Source organism: Pelobates fuscus, chromosome 3 (genome assembly GCF_036172605.1).
Source record: "Pelobates fuscus isolate aPelFus1 chromosome 3, aPelFus1.pri, whole genome shotgun sequence".
NCBI classification, from domain to species: Eukaryota; Metazoa; Chordata; class Amphibia; order Anura; family Pelobatidae; genus Pelobates; species Pelobates fuscus.
The window spans coordinates 147,836,924-147,859,600 of record NC_086319.1 but is presented as its reverse complement, the minus strand read 5'-3'; the positions used below and the strand labels follow the sequence as shown (position 1 = coordinate 147,859,600).

The window sequence follows — 22,677 nt, the reverse complement described above, 5'->3', positions numbered from 1 at the left end:
AGTGAACTTTAAGCATGAATATAGATGCCGTAGGGATGGAGCCGTGAAGTTCTAATAATGGCTTGGTTGTTACGGGAAGGTGATGAAATATTACCCAGGACACCATTGTTTTTAGTAGGGAACAGAGTAATTTAAGGTTAAGGTGGCAAAAAATAAGTGAACCCCAAAATAGATACCACAGCAAACATTACTATTCTGAGACAAAGTGGCTGGGTACTGGTAGGCTAGCTAGATGCCAAGTGGTGAAGAGTTATGCTATTGAGAACGTGACAGAGGAGTCCCTACTAATTGCCAAGCGGCATGAGAGGCGCTACCTATGCGTTTGCCCGAGGGGAAATATGAGGCCACCGAAACGTTGTGGCGGGGTGTCGGCCTCTCTGTGATAACTAAAGCATAAGATAGAAGGGGAGTGTCATGGGGGCCCTCTCCATGTAACCATGCGAGGTGGCCAACTATGATTTGGCCCGAGGGACGTATAACTCCAAGTATGAGGATGGGTGTTGGCCTCGCGGGACCACTAGCTTATGGATTAAGACCAGAAACAGAAACCTAGTTGGACAACCTAAATCTCAGGAAGCCAGTACCACTCAAAACCTAGAAAATGTACAGGGTTATGACATCGTACCTGATAAAGTTTGAGTCAGGCTGATGCTAAGTGGAAAGATATGAACAAGAGGGGGGCAGTAAATGACGTGCTGTGACCCATGGATAAGACGTGCATGAGTATCTGTGCGTATGGGTATATAGTAGTGAGCCAGATCGTGGGCCCGAATTAAATAAAAGGAACCTACCAGATACTATTGGTGAGCAGGGAGAATATGACAGAGGCAGATGACGGGTTTTGTGTTCGTAAAGCCACCGTCAGTATGGTCCAGTATGCTTAATGTAAATAAACACCAAATCAGAAGGATCTAAGACACAGTGCAAAGTGGACTAAAAGGTAATAATTATAACACTCAAAGCTCCATCACAGCCAATGTTTAATGCACAGACTATTGAGTATATAAGTTTTTACATTCAGATACATTCACTATGTATTACCCCTAAGTGGATTTGTTTTTTGACTGTAGCATCATATGTAACCAGCAGGAGGGGGAAGCATCCTAAATTAGCTGACAATTTGTGCCTATTTTGTGCGTTTGGCCGTAATTTACTGAAAGGATAGAATGTATGAACAGCTGAAACAGGCGAATGAGTGTATACACTGTATCATTTGAATACCGAAAAGATATATACAGTAAATTTCCCGAACGGCCGGGTTCGAAAAGATAAATGAAGTGAAACATGCAAAGCATATGTGTACTAGAATTAGCTGAATGGTTTTGATTGGTTGCAATACATGACTGGTTGTTACATGATATGTAACCAGCAGGAGGGGGAAGCATCCTAAATTAGCTGACAATTTGTGCCTATTTTGTGCGTTTGGCCGTAATTTACTGAAAGGATAGAATGTATGAACAGCTGAAACAGGCGAATGAGTGTATACACTGTATCATTTGAATACCGAAAAGATATATACAGTAAATTTCCCGAACGGCCGGGTTCGAAAAGATACATGAAGTGAAACATGCAAAGCATATGTGTACTAGAATTAGCTGAATGGTTTTGATTGGTTGCAATACATGACAGACAACCGAACGCTCGGTATAAACGAACGGAGCCCCGCTGTGAAAGGTAGCAATTTTGCGGCTGTTGCTTTATGGCGGGGCCTGACTTACGGTTGAACCTAGTATTTGGAGCTGAGAACGATCTGCACAGACGCCGTGGCGGGTAAAAGAGCCAGGAAGACACTGGACCAGGAGACCACGAGTAAGACAGGTAAGAAACAATCCAAAATGGCAGTCTGAACCGGAAATGACTCGCCAGACAATCCACGATAAGTTGCGAGTGGATTGTCAGCCCTTTTAAGGGGAAATCAAGCCCCTCCCACAACTACAGGCAAAACCTTAAAATATACATATATACCGTTAATACAATGTTAAACAAAAATCTGCACACCAGTCAAGCCATAAGACTTTCTTTTCCCACAGAAATTACAAATTTGCAGTGATGTTCTGGGTGGTCATATGCAAATTAGTTTAAAGGGACACTCCAGGCAACCAGACCACTTCTGCCCATTGGAGTGGTCTGGGTGTCAACTCCCACTACCCTTAACCCTGCAAGTGTTTTTATTGCAGTTTTTCATAAACTGCAATAATTACCTTGCAGGGTTAAATCCACCTCTAAATCCACCTCTAGTGGCTGTCTACTAGACAGTCACTAGAGGGCACTTTCTGGTCCATAGCACAGAAAACCTGCGTCGCTCAATTCCCCATAGGAAAGCATTGAAAAGCATTTTCAATGCTTTCCTATGGAGAGCTCTAATGCGCACGCGTGGCATTGCTGCGCATGCGCATTAGGTCTCCGCGGCCGGCGGGCGGGATCAGTCTCGCCCACCGGCCGACGTAATGAAGAGGAGGAGCGGCGGCGACCCGAAACCACCGCCGAGGGACATCACCCCTTCAGCAACGGGGAATTGGGAGAATCACATTTTTGCCTCATTCCATTTTAAACATGGATTCCTTTGTGTCTTTGTTTGCTGTATACAACAGCTTTGAAACACAACTTAGGAAAAGATGCAAAGCCACTCATGGACAGCTGTTTCATTGTTAATGCAAATAATCAGCATGAGGTTGGTTACTGGTTTGCTATTGAGGCTTGGTAGTGAAGTCTGTGATTAGTTAATACAATGTTAAATAAAAATCTGCACACCAGTCAAGCCATAAGACTTGCTATATAAATATATATATATATATATATATAGTGTAGATTGGATTAGCCGTATCAATACAGTAGACAAGATGCCAAAATACCATGATACTATGGTATCATACTATGATACCTTTTTTATTAGACTACCATAATATTTCAAAGACAATCTTTCAAGAGTTTTCCTCTCTTCCTCAGGTCTGTAGCAATGCTGATCAATCTGATTAACTTTAAAACAACTATTGTTAGAGAAGGGGAGGGAGGGGGGGGGGGGGAGGGGGGGGGGGAGGGAGGGGGGGGGGGGGGAGGGAGGGGGGGGGGGGGAGGGGGGGGGGGGTGAGTGGGGTATCCTAAATAGCAGAAGAAGTGCCTGAAAGGGAAAAGCTGCATATATATATATATATATATATATGTGTGTGTGTGTGTATATAAATTGATCCAATAAAGGTGAAGCAAGAATATTGAAAAATAACTATATAAGGCATTAAGATGTGTGTTTATAAAAACGTGTGCTAGTGTGTGAGAAAGCCAGAGTCTACATTAAGTCCTTCATTTTTGGTGTTGAAAATTGTCATCATTTTCATCTCAAATGTTTTTTGTTCATGAAAGTCTTTGAAATTCCCTTTGAGAACTTTAATCCTGAGGTTTTGGATGGAGTGGCCAGTCTGGGTGAAGTGATGACCAACAATATCCGCATATCATCAAATATAGCTGCAGAGTCAATATGGGCTACAGCTAGATGATTGAGCACTGGTCTGTCAGATGGAGAATGAACATAGTCTCCCCATTCCAATTTAGTAAAAACTCATGCCACATGGCTAATTCTGCCCTTGCTTGTAAATAAAGCGAGACTGTGCTGTCATCATCAGGAAGACCTGGCAAGTGGCAGAGTAGACTTGAAATTAATGTTTGACCCTGAGGGATTATACGCATGGCAACATTTTGTGAACTTAGGAGGGATTGAAGATTCCATGATTTGCAGGAACACCACCTATGGCATGGCTGAATGCTAAATTAAATAGGCATATATTTTATTGTCACAGAGTTGGAAAATGCCACACTGTGCCAATCGGCATTGAATCAATGCATCTCTAGAAAGCACGATCCAAGTGACTGCTACTTTTCTCTGAAAAGTCAGCATTTCACTGCTCAACCTGCAGGGACACCCTATAGATACCAGAACCACTACATCAAAATGTGACTATAGTGTCCCTTTAATTTAATCCAGTTATAAAAGATTTTACAAGCAGGAATTGGTAATGGCTTAATTGATCGTTCTTAAGGACCATAAGGTATCACTTGCCTAATGCATTTTGGTTTGGACTCCCAATCCTTCAATAATACACAATACTTGTGCTAATCAAATTGAAACTTGCTTCCTAGCATGCTGGTCATACCAAATTTGGCCTTCTACATCAATTAAATTGGTAGTATGGTTGTTTTATGAAATTTACTGTAATATTATATCAGATTATAACAATCTTGTCTATTTATTCTATTATTTCTATTTAAAAATATAATTTTTTTAATATTTCTCTTTGATCAGTTATTCAAAGTATGCTGCTAAAAATGTAACAAAACCATCACAGATGACTGATAGAGACATACAAGGAACCAAAGATGCATTAATTCAAGACCTTGAAAGAAAACTAAAATTTAAAGATGACATTTTACACAATGGAAATCAAGTAAGTTAAATTTAAATAATGTGTTTATTGTTTAGTACGCTTTAGTTGTTTACCAAGACTTTTAATGTCACCTTATTTAACCCCTTAAAGAAGCATAGTACACGTGAAACAATGGACAATAATACATATATATTTTACTATAAATCAGACTTAAAAAAACAACAACCTTCTAGTTCAACATTTATAGAATACTGCCAAGTGCATGGTATGTTTTGCAAAAGCAGATTGTATGCATTTCTGTGCACAGAGGTTAATATTACATTCCAATAACAAGGAGAATACAATGTAAAGATGGTGACAATTGAACATGTCATATTCTTTCTGCAAACTCCAAGATAAAATTCCAGAAAAACAATTAATGAAATCAATTTGGAATTATTGAAGTATCTATTTCTTCCAAGTATAATTTTAATAATGAAAGTGACTCTCGCAATTTTGATTATTCCATATAATCTGATAATGCTGATCAATTGATTAATTCAATTTACAACGCCATCCAAAAACATCATAGGATAAAGTAGGGACTAATATGGGAAAGTGTGAGGTTGACAAAGGATGACAAAAAGTTGAGCTTTGCTATCAACATTTGTCAAATGTTAGCAGCTCCATGTTCTATGGAGACTGCCATCATCTTGCAGGAATGTCCATAATCTTCAGTGTTGTACTCTCACACATGCACAAGATCACAGCACAAATTAAGTTCCTGGCAGAGTAAGAGTAATACGACTTTTTGGCACCATAAACACTATATTGAGCTGCATGGCTTATTGCACCCAGAGTGCCTTTTTAATAATTGTACAACTCATATGTCTGCACTGGACAAGCATGTTTCTGGTCATTAATATCTAGCTAGAGTTTATTCTATATCTTAACCTGCACAGGACCAGCATTCTGAGACTCTCTCGGGTTGATGTCTGTGGTCATTTAATGAGTGACCTTAGTGTACCACGCTGTTACTAGTAGAGTACAATGGCTAACCACAACATAGAAAGCACAAATACTTTTCAAATTCTCTTAAATTTAATTTTTTAGCGTTTGACATATGAAGAAAAAATGGCTCGCAGACTTCTTGGACCTCAAAATGCTGCCTCTGTATTTGAAGACCAAAGTGCAGAAAATACTCAAGATCCAAAGGTATCTTTTAAACCATCATGCTTTATTTCAGAAACGTTTTTTACGAATTGATTCAATGTAGAGAAAATATATCCTGTTCTCCAAGGCTAAAGGCACATACATTACACAAGATTCAATGTTCACTCTTGTTATCACTCTCTTAATAGTGAAATAATTTATTATGCCCAAACCAAGTAACTACAAGTGTAGGTGTATAGATGAGGGAATCTTTTCCAACAATATTTCCTACCAGACTACCTAACCAGTTCACAAAATGCAAATAAAAGCCAGGTCATCAGATTGGCTGTTGAGAAACTTCAACAGCTAAGGGAATCACAAAACCCACATTTTGTTTGCAAACTTGCCATAATGATTGTTGATCTGTATACTGTATATTTTCTTTTTAATTCTAGAGTAATTTAGCAGCCCATCTAAAAATATATATTTGACCATTTTTGCATTTTCTTCAGAAAACACTGTATTATGAAACAAAGTGTCCCTTTGACAGATAATGATCTTTTTCAGGTTTATGGGTCTTGCGATTACTAAACTTGCTAATACTATAATTAGGAACGATACATAAAAAAAATGACCACTTAAAAAAATGGTTCATGGTGCTTGGAGTAATCCTTTAAAATGCTCCAAAACTTAATTATAAGTCCACAATTTTCTTTAGACTCAGAAAAGCAGTGTTTACTTGTTGAGGTGACATTAGCAGTCTATTTGCACAATAACTACTACCATAAGCTGTAGTGGATCTTGTGTATCAGTCATATTCCAATTCATTGGTCAGAGCTGTGGAAACTGTCCTTTAATGTGGATAAGTAAAAGATAATGCATCTTTGTCATAAAAACCCATAGAGAGATAATAAAATATATATTAGTCCTAACCTCAATATCTGAGGAAAGGGATTTAGGAATTATTATTTCAGATAATTTAAAGGTAGGCAGACAATGTAATAGAGCAGCAGCACATGCCAACAAAATGCTTGCTTGTATAGGGAGAGGTATTGGCAATGGAAAGATGGAAGTGCTCATGCCATTGTGCAGAACACTGGTGAGACCTCACTTTGAGTATCGTGCGCAGTACTGGAGACCGTATCTTCAGAAGGATATTGATACTTTGGAAAGAGTTCAGAGAAGGCTATTAAACTGGTTCATGGATTGCAGAAATAAACTTACCAGGAAAGGTTAAAGGAAAGGTTAAAGCTGTGAGGAGAGACAACACAGGGATGATATGATAGAAACATTTAAATACATAAAGGGAATCAACACAGTAAAGGAGGAGACTATATTTAAAAGAAGAAAAACTACCACAACAAGAGGACATAGTCTTAAATTAGAGGGACAAAGGTTTCAAAAATAATTTCAGGAAGTATTACTTTACAGAGAGGGTAGTGGATGCATGGAATAGCCTTCCAGCTGAAGTGGTAGAGATCAGGGCCGGCCCTAAGGGTGTGCAAGCTGTGTGGTCGCACTGGGCGCCATGGAGCAGGGGGACAGCTGTGCAGGGGGAGCTAGAGCAGGTAGCCAAGGCAGTGGGGGCGGGCTTATCATGCAGCAGAGGTTGAGCTTATAGCAAGGTGAAGGCACACAAATTAACTCAGACTACTGTGATCTCTTAAATCTGATGATGGATTTTACTGACATCCCTTTTATTCATAGGGATTTAGCTGGATACCTATCTTTTATATTTATAGGAATTCCTTTGTATTATATTTTATTGGCACTGTTAGTCTTTTCATTTTCACACACTTTTAGAATTTTGGAGACATATTCGTCTACTTGTTTTTTGTTTTTTTTATATAAACATTTCTCATAAGTATGTCTCAACGGGTTACTCCAGGCCCCTAAAATACTTCAGCTTGCTGCAGTGTTTTATGTGTGAATAGTATGTCCTCTTATTTCATTTTACAAAAAGTCCAAATTTCAATAGAAATTGTCACTTTTATAAATTAACCTGGTTACACCCCCATGACTCTTGATGAACTAGTCCTTTTACTTCCTGGTTTCCTTAGCTCAGTAGAGCTAAACACAAGAAACAGGCAATGGTCAGAGTGCTGGCTTGCATTGACATCTATAAAACAAAATACAAAATCTTTTCACTATATAACTTAGTGGTAATACAATATCACCAATGTGACCTTGCACCAGGTGTGATAAATGAATAAATGAATAAACGACTTTCCTCTAAATAGTAGATTTTAACCCGAAGATATCCTCAGCTCTTCCATATAAACATGAAACCAAAATATGGGTCAATCCAACTATAGGGAAATAAAAAATAACATAGTGCAACTCTGTTTGAAATTATTTTAAAAGTGATATGTGCCAAGTGGATCACTCACACTTTTTCAGTGAAAATAAGGCGTATCACAACTCCTTGTTGTTCTCAGGTGTTGCTCTGCTTTCCAAATTATTCAATCTCATTGATGGAGAAAGATGCAAAAAGAAGAGACATCCAGAGTGAGAAAACCAGAAGAACTTGTGCAAAGTACAAAAAGCATTTATTACTCACATATAAGTTAGAATCAATCAGCTTGGGATAAAAGAATTAAGTCCACAAATAGTCCAACGCGTTTCTTCCCACTACAGGGACTTCCTCAGGGACCTTGCGACAGTGTGACAGGTTTGACAATGAATCGTTCATTGATTCATTGTCAAACCTGTCACACTGTCGCAAGGTCCCTGAGGAAGTCCCTGTAGTGGGAAGAAACGCGTTGGACTATTTGTGGACTTAATTCTTTTATCCCAAGCTGATTGATTCTAACTTATATGTGAGTAATAAATGCTTTTTGTACTTTGCACAAGTTCTTCTGGTTTTCTCACTCTGGATGTCTCTTCTTTTTGCATCTTTCTCCATCAATGAGATTGAATAATTTGGAAAGCAGAGCAACACCTGAGAACAACAAGGAGTTGTGATACGCCTTATTTTCACTGAAAAAGTGTGAGTGATCCACTTGGCACATATCACTTTTAAAATAATTTCAAACAGAGTTGCACCATGTTATTTTTTATTTCCCTATAGTTGGATTGACCCATATTTTGGTTTCATGTTTGCATTGACATCTCACTGAACTGCATTGGGAAGTCTGTGATTGGACAACCACAGTTAATCTGGGCAGTTATAAGGGGAGGGCTTGCAAAGGCTTCAGGCAAGAGATCTGCAGCTTTTGCAAGCTGTTTTAAATACACCCTCAATCAAAAATACATAATTCAATGAATGCATTGGGGGTATTTCTAATGAGGAGATTTTTAGTTTGTTTGGATTTGGGCAGTGGAGTGTACAATAAGTACCACAATTACCATATAGGTGATTCTTCATATTAAGATTATGAACCTCCACCTTTAAGCAAGACAGCTAATTACACCCACAATGAGAAAGTTATCTAGTTATGATAATTTGACAATGTTTTTGGTTTATTCATTCCTGTATTACTCTTGTGAGACATTGCTGTTATTGCAGGTAAAGCTAATAGTATTATGAAATTCATAGTTGAAATGCAATCCACAACTTGGAAAACAACATTCTAAATTTCTCACACGTTTTTAGATTGTATTAATTTTAAATGATGTTAATATATACATATTTGATGTGAAAAGATTATATATAAAATTATATATAATAAGTATGGTTGAACAGACAAATAGCTCAAATTCCAGGTTTTGGTTTGCTTCAGAATTTGTACAATTGCCTCCATCCTTAAGTCTTCCTAATTTAAATAACAGAAGGTAGGGGCGGTGAGAGAGGTAATGTGAATAAACTGGTCAGATGAATCAGGATGGGATTGATTGGAGATTGGGGACTCCCCCTTATTAAAATGTCTCTAAAACAAAAAAGATAATTATATATAAATTATTATATGTTTATATTGTTGCTTATAGTTATATAGTAATACAGGCTTAAAAAAACCCATCTAAATCCATTTAGCCTTTCACACATTACTGCTACTGATCCTGACTACGAAATGGCTGTCAGATTCCTAACTGGACCAACAGTCTGTTATCCCCCATGTTAACTATACAATCTCTTGATTTTCTGTATTTTAAAAAAAAAGTTTAAAACATTTTTTTTTTTTTAAATATGTACAGAATCTGATAAATCAAGCATTAGGATATTTATCCTACTCAACATGGATGGGTTTGAGTCCTATGAGCAGCTAAGCTTATAGGTCTGCTCCACAAAGTCTGCTCCACAAACTATTGTTTTCCTTTTGGGGGAGGGGGATGCGTTATAATGGAGTATCATTGTAAAAGGTAACATTACATATATTTTTTTTAAAGAAGTGCACACATAAATCTAATTGCATTATATAGTTAAATTGTGTATTTATCATGCAAATTTATTTCACAGCAAATGTCAGAAAGAATTCAGAACTACCCACCAAAACCAAGGTAATATTTACTATTTTTCCTTAATTTTTTTTTACCATTTTCTAATAAATACTGGCCTGCAGTGTTCACTAAAATAAGCATTCACAGTTGGATTTGTTCACTAAACCAGGAATTGAGGAAAGTTGACAATTCAAACTTTGGTAATTCTAGTTCAATTGGTCTTGCCTGAAACTAGTAGTTGATGAATAATACTGTCAACATTTGTTTGTGTTAAATAGATGTATATAGTAGATTTAAAAATGTATATAATCTACTCTTAAAGTAATAGTGTCCATTTTCAACGCAGTGATTTAGTCATTGAACAGTTAATTTTGACAAAAAATAATTAAGGCATTTTTTTGATTTACAATTCATAAGTTTTTTATATATTTTTTATTTTGCCAAATATTTAAAATTCACTTTGCATTCCTATCAATGAATAATAGTGAATAATCCTGTCACAGTTTAATAGATAACGTCCTGCAAATACAAACATAGAAGTGGATAAAAGGATAGGATTTCTGGCGCTTGTTTGTTATGCATGTGGCAGCTTGAGCTTCCCAAACTCTTCCTTCTGGAGGTATCGTGGATAGAAAAGGAAATGCAGGGAAACAGCGCCTTCAGTAATATCCTTAAATCCAGATAAGGGTGGACGAATATAGGAAATAAGAGGAGAAAATGGAATATAGTATAGTATTGGTAGTTAACTGGTGATTGTAGGTAAAACAAAATGCACTTACAATTTTCTGGAGCCAGTGTTCGGCTAAAGATATGTGCACCTGGGTGGTACAATCACCTTCTGTGGATGTATTGATGGTCTTAGTTATATGTTGAAAGGTGTCTTCAGCAGGTGTTGAAATATCCTTTTTTTTTTTGTGCACTACATTGTAGCAGTCCAGTCAGAGATCATCAGTAAATAAAATGCAAATAAAAACAGAATCAAATGCTCTATGTATTACTAAAATAAATAAAATTATAAAAAAGAGGTATACTCACAAAAGAAGAGCAATGTCAGGTACTGCTCAATCCTAATAGGCGTAAGTGGTATATTCCCCACCAAGGAAATAACTGAGTGAATCCTCCGATTAAAATTTTCAAAGGTAAAATTAGGGAAGGTTCAAATTCTGTAAAATTACAAATTTTATTAGAAAACAAATTTAAAAAACAGCATGAAAACACTAACGTATTTCACCCAAAATAAAGCTTTTTTCAAAGTGTCCACTTTGATTATCTGGATTATATGGATTTGAGGATATTGCTGAAGGCAATGCTTCCCTGCATTTCCTTTTCTACCAACACAGAAGTGTTGCAAATAGCAACATAGAAGCACCAGAATAATGGTGCTGCAGGGGGTATATTATTATACATGGTTTTCTGCAGTATAGAATGTTTTGTATTTTAAGATATTACTATATGAGACTCTACATACACACTTGTTTTTTGTAATTCATATTTTTATTGAGTTTTCACATTAAAATGGGGTACAGAAGGGAAGAGGGATGGGGTAACACAGGAGGCGTACACAGATTATGCTTTTCAAGAAACAAAATACAGAAGTATTCAGTATTTTACAAACATGTTGGAGTTTTCACCATCTCCACTTATTTTATTTTTTTACGTCTCTATACATCGTAACATATTTTTGTGTCCCTATTGTCTTGTACGTATCATACGTCATCTAATTTATATATATCCTGTTGTTATTTATTATTACCATTCTTAACTTTTCTTAGTTTTTGCGTTGATGGTTAATTACCATTGTTTGGGGGTTATAGTAGTTTAACATTAAAGAATAAATAATTGGTTTCCGGTCTGGCATTAGCCAGTCTCCTCTATGCTTATCACAAGGTGTTTTTTTTTTTTGGCTGGGGTCATACTCTTGCACCATTGTTGCCACCAGTTGTTATAGGTGATATTCCTATGTTTGGGTGTAGTTGTGGTTAGTATCTCGTACTTGAGGTATTGTCAGATTTTATGGTGTAGTAATGCTGGCATCGGACATTCATTTAGTTTCCAATTACATACAATGAAGTTGCGTGCTGCTAATATCAACAGTATCAATAATTGCTTATCTTGTAGAGGGGTTAGAGGAGGTCTTAATATGAAGAGGCATATTTCAGGAGTGAGTGTTCCCTCTATTATTCCCAGTGAGTTACTTAGTTGTTGGACTTCTGTCCATAGTGGGGTGATAGATGGGCACTCCCACCATTTATGGCTCATATTACCTTTGGCTTTGCCACATCTCCAGCAAGAAACCGGAGCTGTCGGGTAAATCTTATTTAACTTATCTGGGGTGAGGTACCATCGGTATACTAATTTTTATGTGCCTCTACATGTGTATAACAAGATGTGATGCCTTTTAAGGCCCCAAGAGATTTCAACCATTGGTTGTCTGTAAAGACCATCTGGCGTTCTTTATTCCATTGGGTTTTGAAAATGAACTCTGGTGTCGGTGGGTAGTGCCCTAGGGCCGCATATCCCAGAGACAGAGCTTTAGCCTTCAACTGTGCTTTCGGCATCTATAGTATAATGTAAGGACGTCAAGGTTAAGTTTAGGTGTGTGGTGTGTTGGCATCTGTACCATCTCCGCAACAATGCTTTTTAGTTGAATATATGGAAATATGAAGGTTGAGGGCAGGGCATATTTACTTTGCTGTTCCGGGAAAGGCAAGATATTTCCTTGTGTACATAGATCATTGATGTGTGTAATACCCAGTTCTCTCTATTTATGTAACGATAGCCACGGATATATAGAATTTAATGCTGTGAGGGGTGCCCACGGTGAGTATTTCATGATCTTTGTTTGTTGTTTGTTAAGGTGGTCCCATATCTGGACCATAAATCTGGAGGTGGGTAGTAGTTTATTGGTTTTGTCTCTAATATGCTTGGGAGTCCACATGTAGTCTACCACTGAGCTGTTGCTGTCATAGTCATTCTCCATGTCCACCCATTTAATGTCAATTTAGGGGTACATACACACTTGTTAAGTATACAGTAGTTTTTTTTCTGTAATTGGTCACTGAATTGGAGTGCAGCAATATTTTTTTTGTATATTTTTTGTAGTTATATTTATATGAGTTGTGAAAAGGGCATGTAGATGCTATTTGTCTTGTATAAAGTTAATATCTGCAAAAAAAAATCTTGAGAAGCACCTTACACACTTATTTTGGTTTATCTTAACTAAAGTCCTGATTTGGTTTGAGCAAATACACTTTATTGCATTTTATCCCTTGGGATCAATTAAATAAAATCTATCAGGGCAAAATATGTACTATTCTGGGTGCAAAGTACTAAATGTTAGATTCTCTATTAGTTTCCATTGTGATTATTCCTTATATAGCTCGTTGCCTCAGAATAGCACCTGTTTATGCTTTAAGAAATCTCCCCCTAAATGTACCAATCTATTTATGTCTAAAATGCGGCCTAATACTTGTATCACATGGACAACTTTTTTTTTTTAATGCTTTTCAAGCCATGGATTGGTATCTCTCAATTGGATTTAAAATAAAGTATGTTTGTTTAATTTATTTCTTAATTTCCATTTGAGCGTCCATAGAAAAAGTTGTGTGGGTTTTTTTTTTGTTAGTTTATTTGTAGTTTTTTTAAATTTTAACATTTTAGACCAAAATCACAGAATTGAAAAAAAAATGGACAAGTCTCCTATATTTTCAGTTTGGCCATTTTGGCCAATTTCATTAACACTAGTGATTAACAAGCCGCTATATGCATCTGACTGGGCGAGCTCCCAAAACAATATATTTAATTATATAAAATAATATCATAATATGCACGAAAACTGGCGGTAATAAGAGGCTTATTTACAGCTAAGGAAAAAGTAGTATAGCAAAAACCCTAGTTAAACAGGGTTGATGTTCCAGGAGGGATAAGCCAAATGGCAAATGATTTAGGTAAACTAGAAAAATGGTCAGAGTTGTGGCAACTGACATTTAATGTGGATAAGTGCAAGATAATGCATCTTGGACGTAAAAACCCAAGGGCAGAGTACAGAATATTTGATAGAGTCCTAACCTCAACATCTGAGGAAAGGGATTTAGGGGTGATTATTTCTGAGGACTTAAAGGTAGGCAGACAATGTAATAGAGCAGCAGGAAATGCTAGCAGAATGCTTGGTTGTATAGGGAGAGGTATTAGCAGTAGAGAGAGGGAAGTGCTCATGCCATTGTACAGAACACTGGTGAGACCTCACTTGGAGTACTGTACACAGTACTGGAGACCGTATCTTCAGAAGGATATTGATACCTTAGAGAGAGTTCAAAGAAGGGCTACTAAACTGGTTCATGGATTGCAGGATAAAACTTACCAGGAAAGGTTAAAGGATCTTAACATGTATAGCTTGGTGGAAAGACGAGACAGGGGGGATATGATAGAAACATTTAAATACATAAAGGGAATCAACACAGTAAAGGAGGAGACTGTATTTAAAAGAAGAAAAACTACCACAACAAGAGGAAATAGTCTAAAATTAGAGGGACAAAGGTTTAAAAATAATATCAGGAAGTATTACTTTACTGAGAGGGTAGTTGATGCATGGAATAGCCTTCCAGCTGAAGTGGTAGAGGTTAACACAGTAAAGGAGTTTAAGCATGCGTGGGATAGGCATAAGGCTATCCTAACTATAAGATAATGCCAGGGACTAATGAAAGTATTTAGAAAACTGGGCAGACTAGATGGGCCGAATGGTTCTCATCTGCCGTCACATTCTATATTTCTATGTTTCTATGTTTCTAAACATTTGTAGTTTATGAAGGGCTGGATTTATGTCTGAGGTTAAACATATCATAAAGACACATAATTCTTAGGAACTCCCTCAAAAACCAGTTGTCTGTTACTTGCTCCATTGTTTGTAGGACATACAAAATATTTTTGAAGACTAGTTGTAGTCAAGGGATAAAAGTTGAAAATGAATGTTCTGGAAACAAAATATGGTGTTTAAATATGCTGTTTATGCTAGCAATATCACATTTACAGTAAATTTAAGTTGAATGCATCTAGGGGCTAGATAGAAACATAGGCAAGCTAAGACAGATACTCTGGATGTACCACACCTGGTGTCTTATCTCGCTAAGCAGCCACCTGTCCAGTTCTGTCACCGCACCATGGACCATGTTACTACATAGAGCAGCTCTCAATTTCCTCCACCCTGCATAACCTACATACCTCTCAGCCACCTATACCCACTCTGCATATCTACTCACAGTTCTCAGACACCTACATGTACCCTGCTCTTTCATCCATACCTTCCAGTAACCTACACACACACACACACACACACTCACACACATCTACACTAGTCACTTACACCGAGCCTGAACATCCACCCTAGACATATTCACCCATTAAACCACACACCGAGTCTCATACCCTTTTCCAACTCACACCCATTCAGTTACATATGCCTACCCACCTAATCGCAATTCAAAAATTATACCATCACCAACCCACCCAGTCATATACTACCAACCAACTAAAAAATATCCTGTGCCCAGGCTAGACTTGGCTTACCCATGAATATACATTTTAAATAGATGTATGCAATTACTATCTTAATTTACATTTTCTTGTAATTTTGTAATACTTAACTGATGCAATTGTTATTTATCCGTTTGCATTACAGTAACATATTTGGTAGATTTGTATTTGTTTATTGATACAATTTTAATGACTGAAATAACTATTTTAATCAATGATATCATTAATAGAAATGTAAAATTTTATAATGGAAAAAGGGAGAGATACACTACTGCAAGTATCATAGTAACATTACATCAAATATATTAAATAGGATTGCTAATGATGTAAATGTCATCTGAAGAGTAAGAAAAACGCTTACGTATAAACTGATACTGCAATTCTAGGTCAATAAAGTGTACAGATCAGATGTGTTGCATGTGCTTTTTATCCACAGCTTCATGAAAGGAAATAGTAACAAGTGTTATTTTCCCTCGTACACCAAACCATATGACATCACGTCTTTAGTCCTATTCTAAGGTTACCTGCTTAAATGGCAGCTGTTCAAAATTACTAAACAGATACACAAATCCTGTGTTCCAAATGGGACTTGGAATGTTCTTCCTACAGCTGTTGGCGTTCATCTGATAAATGTTTCTTCTATATGCTTTGTGAAGAATATGCATTCTAGTAACTACTGCTTCAAAGGGAGTTTTAACTTATGTTGAATAAAAATAGATTTCATTGTATTTCTTTAAAAAACACCATAGCATTAGGTAGGCAGTTTAGGTGACCAGCCCTCATAAGTAGAGAAAAAACGAAAGTACTTTTACCTACCTTTTCTTCCTCAGAGTCTTCATGGCTGGATACGCCTCCCTGACTGAGGTCAAAGAGATCGATGATCTGGGCCAATCCAATGCTTTATCTACGGAAACATTGGGAGGCTAGTGTGTATGTGCAACAAAACATTGCACCAATCAGATGGTCTCTTTGAGACGATCTGATGGAAATAGCAGAGTTTTATCCTTTTTCCACAGAAGCACCTCTAGTGGAATTTCGAAGGAGGACTTGCCTTGTGTTAAAACTTAGCTTTTATTGCACTGTCTGTCAACATTTAAGTTTAGAAAACAAACTATCTATTTATTTATTTACAGATGGCTCAGCTCTCTGCCCTTCAGTACAGAATATTCACCTTGCCTTGGTGCTAACCAGCATTAGGAATATAGTGATATGGAAAAAGGCAACTTATTTATTTATAAAATATTTGACTAGGAAGGATATATTGAAATTTCTCTCACTTTCAAATATGTCCTGGGTTTTAAAGTATGTCCTGGCTAGGTCTTCTTTCAACAAACTAGGTTTAATTAAGTTGCAAATTAACACCTGTCCCCAAAATAACATGTGTTGACCTGTTCGGGTCTTTCTCAAGATCAACAGTATGTGAATACTTGAAATAATAAATACAATAAGTGAAAAATGACTTACTAATTGTGTGTAGTTAACCCACTGACCAATTCCAAACCCAGAAGTGCATCAGGGAACCATGTGGTGAGCAGGATGAACGTGATGACGTGCTACGGCATATATCTGTGGTTGCCAAGCAACACATACACAAAGTGTATAGCTGATTACCTAACTACAAGTGCACTAAAGATACACAGATGAAATAAAAAGAATGGCAGCAAATTATACCAGCATGGCAATCATTACCTCTGTGCACTGTAAACTTTGTGCCTACTTCTGCAACTCAAACTATTTACTTTCAAGACACTGTAAACTTCTATTTTACCTCAGAAAATCATCCAGGACTGGCTTTCTGATTACTGTATATGCTTTATTCATTTAAAAAGGGCTAATCAAAAGGAATTAACCTTGCATTGTCCAAAGAATGAGGGATTATTCTAGTTTACAGTGACCGAATAATCTAAATTGTATTAAAGGAACACTATAGTCACCTAAATTACTTTAGCTAAATAAAGCAGTTTTAGTGTATAGATCATTCCCCTGCAATTTTACTGCTCAATTTACTGTCATTTAGGAGTTAAATCACTTTGTTTCTGTTTATGCAGCCCTAGCCACAACTCCCCTGGCTATGATTGACAGAGCCTGCATGAAAAAAAAACTGGTTTCACTTTAAAACAGATGTAATTTACCTTAAATAATTGTATCTCAATCTCTAAATCTCAGGGGACACTGAGACTCTAAGGACACTGGCTGAGAGACATGTGAACACTGGGAGAAATAGGGACACAGACCTTTGGGGACACGTGGAGACTATGAGAGACATGGGGACACAGACACTGGGAGCCTAGGGGACACTGGGAGCCATGGGGACACTGAGACACTAGGGACACTGGCTGGGAGCATTGGGGACACTGAGACACTAGGGATACTGGCTGGGAGACATGGGGACACTGGGAGACATGGAGACACTGTGTCCCTAGTGTCTCGGTGTCCCAATGTGTATCCCAATGTCCCTATGTCTCACAGCGTCCCTATGTGTCTCAGCATAACCCAGTCTCCCAGTGTCCCCTAGTGTCTCAGTGTTCCCATGTTTCTCTGATGCCTTTCCCCTCATCCCTCACTTCCCTGAGCTGTAGTCTGTCTCTGCAGGCTGGGAGCTGCTGTCTGAACTCTCTGTGCTGTGTAGCTGCTCCCCTGTGGATTAGTGAGTAGAGAGAGGCAGGGAGGGATATGCTGTAACTTCCTATCCCTGCCTCTCTCCACACACAGTGACCCCTACTGGCTGGTGCTGGTATTGCAGAGTAATCTCTGTTTATACTGAGAAAAATATCTGCATTTGTATTGCCGGTATTACTGCAATGGGGAGACGGCCAGGCATCCTCAAATACCGTCTGTGCCGGTAAAATACCAGTCAGGTGGCAAACCTAAGAGTAGTGTGTAAAATAAAAAAAATAAAAAAAGTAAAAGTAGTTTTTTTTTTTTTTTAAATGGGCCTATTCCATGGGCCTGGGCCTGGAGCTGCACCTCCATCAGCCCCTATGTTAATCCGGCTCTGGTCAGGATCACAGATACTATTTAGGTTATGGGTCGTCAACCTGGTCCCTACCGCCCACTAGTGGGCTTTTCAGAATTCCAGGTGGGCGGTAGGGATTTCCAGGTTGATAGTGCGGGCGGGTGCGAGACAGCGGTACCCATTTGCGGCTCCGGCCCGCGCGGTTAACCGCCGGGGCCGCCTTCCAAAGTGTCCATCGGGTGGCCCATGCTGTCAGGGCCACCCGATGGATGCGGATTGTAAGGGGGCCCGGTCAGCGCTGGGCGCTTTAACAGCGTGACCGGGCACCCTGTGATGACATCACAGAGCTGGGAGGAAGTGATTCCCCGGTCACTCCTCCCAGCTAAAACTGAGAGCCGCGCGGGAGGAAGCAGAGGGAGTCAGAGTGGGAACTCTGACTCCCATCCACCTGAGCCACCACTGGACCCCAGGAAAAGTCACCCTCCTGCACCTTAAAGGTAGGAAACAGGAGGGTGACTTAAATATAATGTGTGTGTTTGTTTGTGTGTGTGTATCTTTGTAGGTATGTCTTGTGTGTGTATGTGTCTGTATATATATGTGTGTGTGTGTGTGTCTGTCTGTCTGTATGTGTGTCTTGTCTTTGTATGTATGTGTCATTGTATGTGTGTCTTGTGTGTGTCTATGTATGTCTTATGTGTGTGTCTGCATGTCTGTGTGTGTCTGTTTGTATGTGTGCCTGTTTGTATGTATGTGTCTTGTGTGTGTGTCTGTATGCATGTGTCTTGTGTGTGTATGTGTGCCTGTCTGTGTCTTTGTGTGTGTCTTTATGTGTGTCTTGTGTGTCTGTATGTGTGTGTGTGTGTGTCGTATGTGTGTCTGTATGTGTGTCTTGTGTGTATGTATGTGTGTGTGTGTGTGTCTGTATGTGTGTCTGTATGTGTGCCTGTCTGTTATAGTGGATTATAGTAAGTGGGCTACCTAGCTCAGCCTTCCTACTGGGCATTGCTATAAGGAAGGTTAAAAAATAGAAAAAAGGGAAAAAAAGGTGGGAGGGGAATTGAGGAGGGAGAGGAGATGAGCTGACGCACAAATGAGAAATCATATTATGCGCAAACAGAGAAGTCGTCTGAATATCACTGAAAGAGACCTTCGTTTGTTCCTTACGAAAATCGAACCAGATATCAAATATTTAGTCTCGCAGCATCAACCTCAAGGATCTCATTAATCACTAGTAAAGGTAATTTCAATTTACTTTATTGTTTTCTCATTAAACTTTATAAAGTTAAAAACCTTATAAACCTGCATTAAGTAGCAATAAAAAGATAAATGTACGTACATTTATTTTTTTTTTTAAACACCCTCCTTTCTAAAAAATATTCTGCATTTGCGCGAAAACTGGTGGGCGGTATGGACATTTTTCAACCAAAAAGATGCATTAGTGGGCGGTAGGTAGAAAAAGGTTGACTACCACTGATTTAGGTCGTCTCCTAAGAGCATTTTATTGTTTCATACTTGTCCTTTAATTTTATATTTTTTGAAGGGACATTTTTTTCATTGATTTTAAAAGGTGCTCTCTTGTATTTTGCAGGAGTCGATCATCTACTGAAGGAGGAAATGAAAATGGCATGATACAAGAGAAATGTTTTGCTCCACGGTTCTTACAAGTTCCAGAAAATTTAGTTGTGGAGGAAGGACGATTCTGCAGGATAGATTTCAAAGTAATAATATTTTGTTGCTTATGATTCTACATAATATCTTTATAATATTGCAAGGAAATAAAACTACAAACATAATCGGATAAAGAGTATAATAACACATTTAGGTGGATTTTAAGAAAATAAAAAATGAGAGAGAGAGAGAGAGAGAGAAAACACATCATAGCATGTATATGATAAACTGCTCTTTAGAAACTAGCATTTCTGAGCCATGATGCCATAAAGAAAAATCTTGCACCCAGTGGTGTATTTAGGTTTTGTGCTGCTCAGGCAACCCCCCTCCAATTTAGATTTTCCCCACCCCTTCCTGTCAAAGCCGCACTTTGACTGACAGACGCACACTCACTGACAGACGCACGCTCTCATATGCACTGACAAACAATGACATACACACACTCACTGATTTGATATACTGATAGACAGACATACACTTACTCGGACACATGCTCACTGACAGACGCACACTCTCACTAACAGACACACGCACTGACTGACAGATGCACGCACTGACTGAAATTCACTGACACACACATTCACTGAAACACACACACACACACTCACTCACGTTCACTGACACACACATTCACTCACATTCACTGACACTCACATACATTCACTGACACTCACATACATTCACTGACACACATATTTACTGACACACACACACTCACTGACATTCACTGACACTCACATACATTCACTGACACACACACACACTCACTGACATTCACTGACACTCACATACATTCACTGACACACACATTTCCCCAAACTCACAATTATTATTATAATTTTTTTTTATTTAAATCCACCCAGCCTCCCTACGTTTGGGATAGCTGGGTGGATTTCTCCCCTGTGGTCCAGTGGGGCTGCTGGGCACGGAGGCGGCCAGATGTACAGGCGGGCAGTGGTTTCCTGGGCGGCGCTGGCGAGGGAACACTTTCCCCTGAGCTCTCTGCTCAGTTCCCTGGAGCGCCGTAGAGTGATGCCGGGAGCCGGAATATGACGTCATATTCCGGCTCCAAGCATCATTGCGGGTCGCGCGAGGGAGCTGATCAGAGCGCTCAGGGGAAAGTGCTCCCTCGCCAGCGTTGCCCAGGAAACCACTGCCCGCCTGCCTGCCCCAGCCGGCCAGCTCTTGAGCTCCCATAAAACAAGGCAAGCAAGGTATTTGCCTGGGCATTTGGGGGCGGCATTTTTTGCCGCCCCCTGGAAATTGCCGCCAAAGGCAAATGCCTTGTTTGCCTCCCGGCAAATACGTCCCTGCTTGCACCCACAGCAAAGCCCAGTTTCAATTTGAGATAATATTAGCAGGAGCATGCACAGGCGTTGTAGGGAGGTCATACAGGCACGTGGAGGCCACACACACTACTGAGCCTCATTTTGACTTGTTTTAAGGACATTACATCAAAGTTGAATCAGCCTGTAGTGTGTTTTTCCACTTTAATTTTGAGTGTGACTCCCTCCAGACCTCCATTGGTTAAAAAACTTGATTTCCATTTTTTAATTTTTGTGTGATTTTGTTGCCAGCACATTCAACTATGTAAAGAACAAAGTATTTCAGAAGAATATTTAATCTAGGATGTGTTATTTTTGTGTTCCCTTTATTTTTTTGAGCAGTGTGTATGTGTATATATATATATATATATATATATATATATATATATATATATATATATATATATATATACACATATATAAATATATATATATATATATATATATAAATGGTAAAGTAGTAGTATATATACACGCACACAATATATATAGTTAATATATATATATATATATATACACACGTGTGTAATTTTACTCTGTGCATTTTTATATAAATTGATGTATATATTAATAAAATAAATACTTAGTATGACATTATATATAAGATATATATAAATACATATATATATATATACACACATTATATATAGATAGAATATATGTGTATATATATCATATATATATATATATTTTATTATTATTTTTTTTATTTATTAACTTTATTTATTTTTTTATTTTTTACTTTTTTACTTTTGCTTTTTTTTAAAACTCTTTTCACCAGCAGGGGGACTGCCTGTCGGTTCAGGCAGTCCCCCTGCTGGCAGCACTGTGGACACCTATTGCGGCCATGTGGGGGCCCTAAATTGCAGAGGGGGAACTGTCGCCCCTCAGAAGAAGACCGATCACCGGCAGGGGAACAGCGGCGATTGGTAAGTACATGAGGAGGGAGAGGGAGGGTAGGGTTTTTTTTTTTTTTAAATTTAATTTTTTTACATTTATTTTTTTACTTTTACTGAGTGCCTTGACCCCTCAAGGCACTCAGTACAGGCAGAGCATCGGCAGAGCATGCTGCCGCTTACAGAGCTTGTACCTCCATTGATGTGGAAGATGCTTCTGGGGTTTAGCCCTGGTGGCCTTCAGCCCAGGTGGGCTGTGGAGAGTGGGGGTTATTGGGTGTATTGTTGCTGCGCCCGAGGGTGTCCCCGTCGCTCCCTGCTGCCTGTGCCCCTGCTCACCTGTGTTTGGCTTGTATTGTTGCTTGATCCGGGCTGCCTGTTCGCGCTGATAACGTTTCTCCCAGAATCGTAGGAAGATT

At 38.4% G+C, this 22,677-nt stretch overlaps 1 protein-coding gene across 1 annotated transcript in view; it reads left to right on the top strand.

The window, feature by feature from the left end:
- The window catches only part of MYOT (myotilin), a 107,551-nt gene that overhangs the window by 52,781 nt on the left and 32,093 nt on the right, over positions 1-22,677 (top strand). The window contains exons 3-6 of the mRNA XM_063447512.1: positions 4,295-4,436; positions 5,469-5,570; positions 9,904-9,944; positions 19,958-20,087. Of these exons, the coding sequence (XP_063303582.1) occupies positions 4,295-4,436; positions 5,469-5,570; positions 9,904-9,944; positions 19,958-20,087 (415 nt within the window). The remainder of the gene's footprint in view (positions 1-4,294; positions 4,437-5,468; positions 5,571-9,903; positions 9,945-19,957; positions 20,088-22,677) is intronic.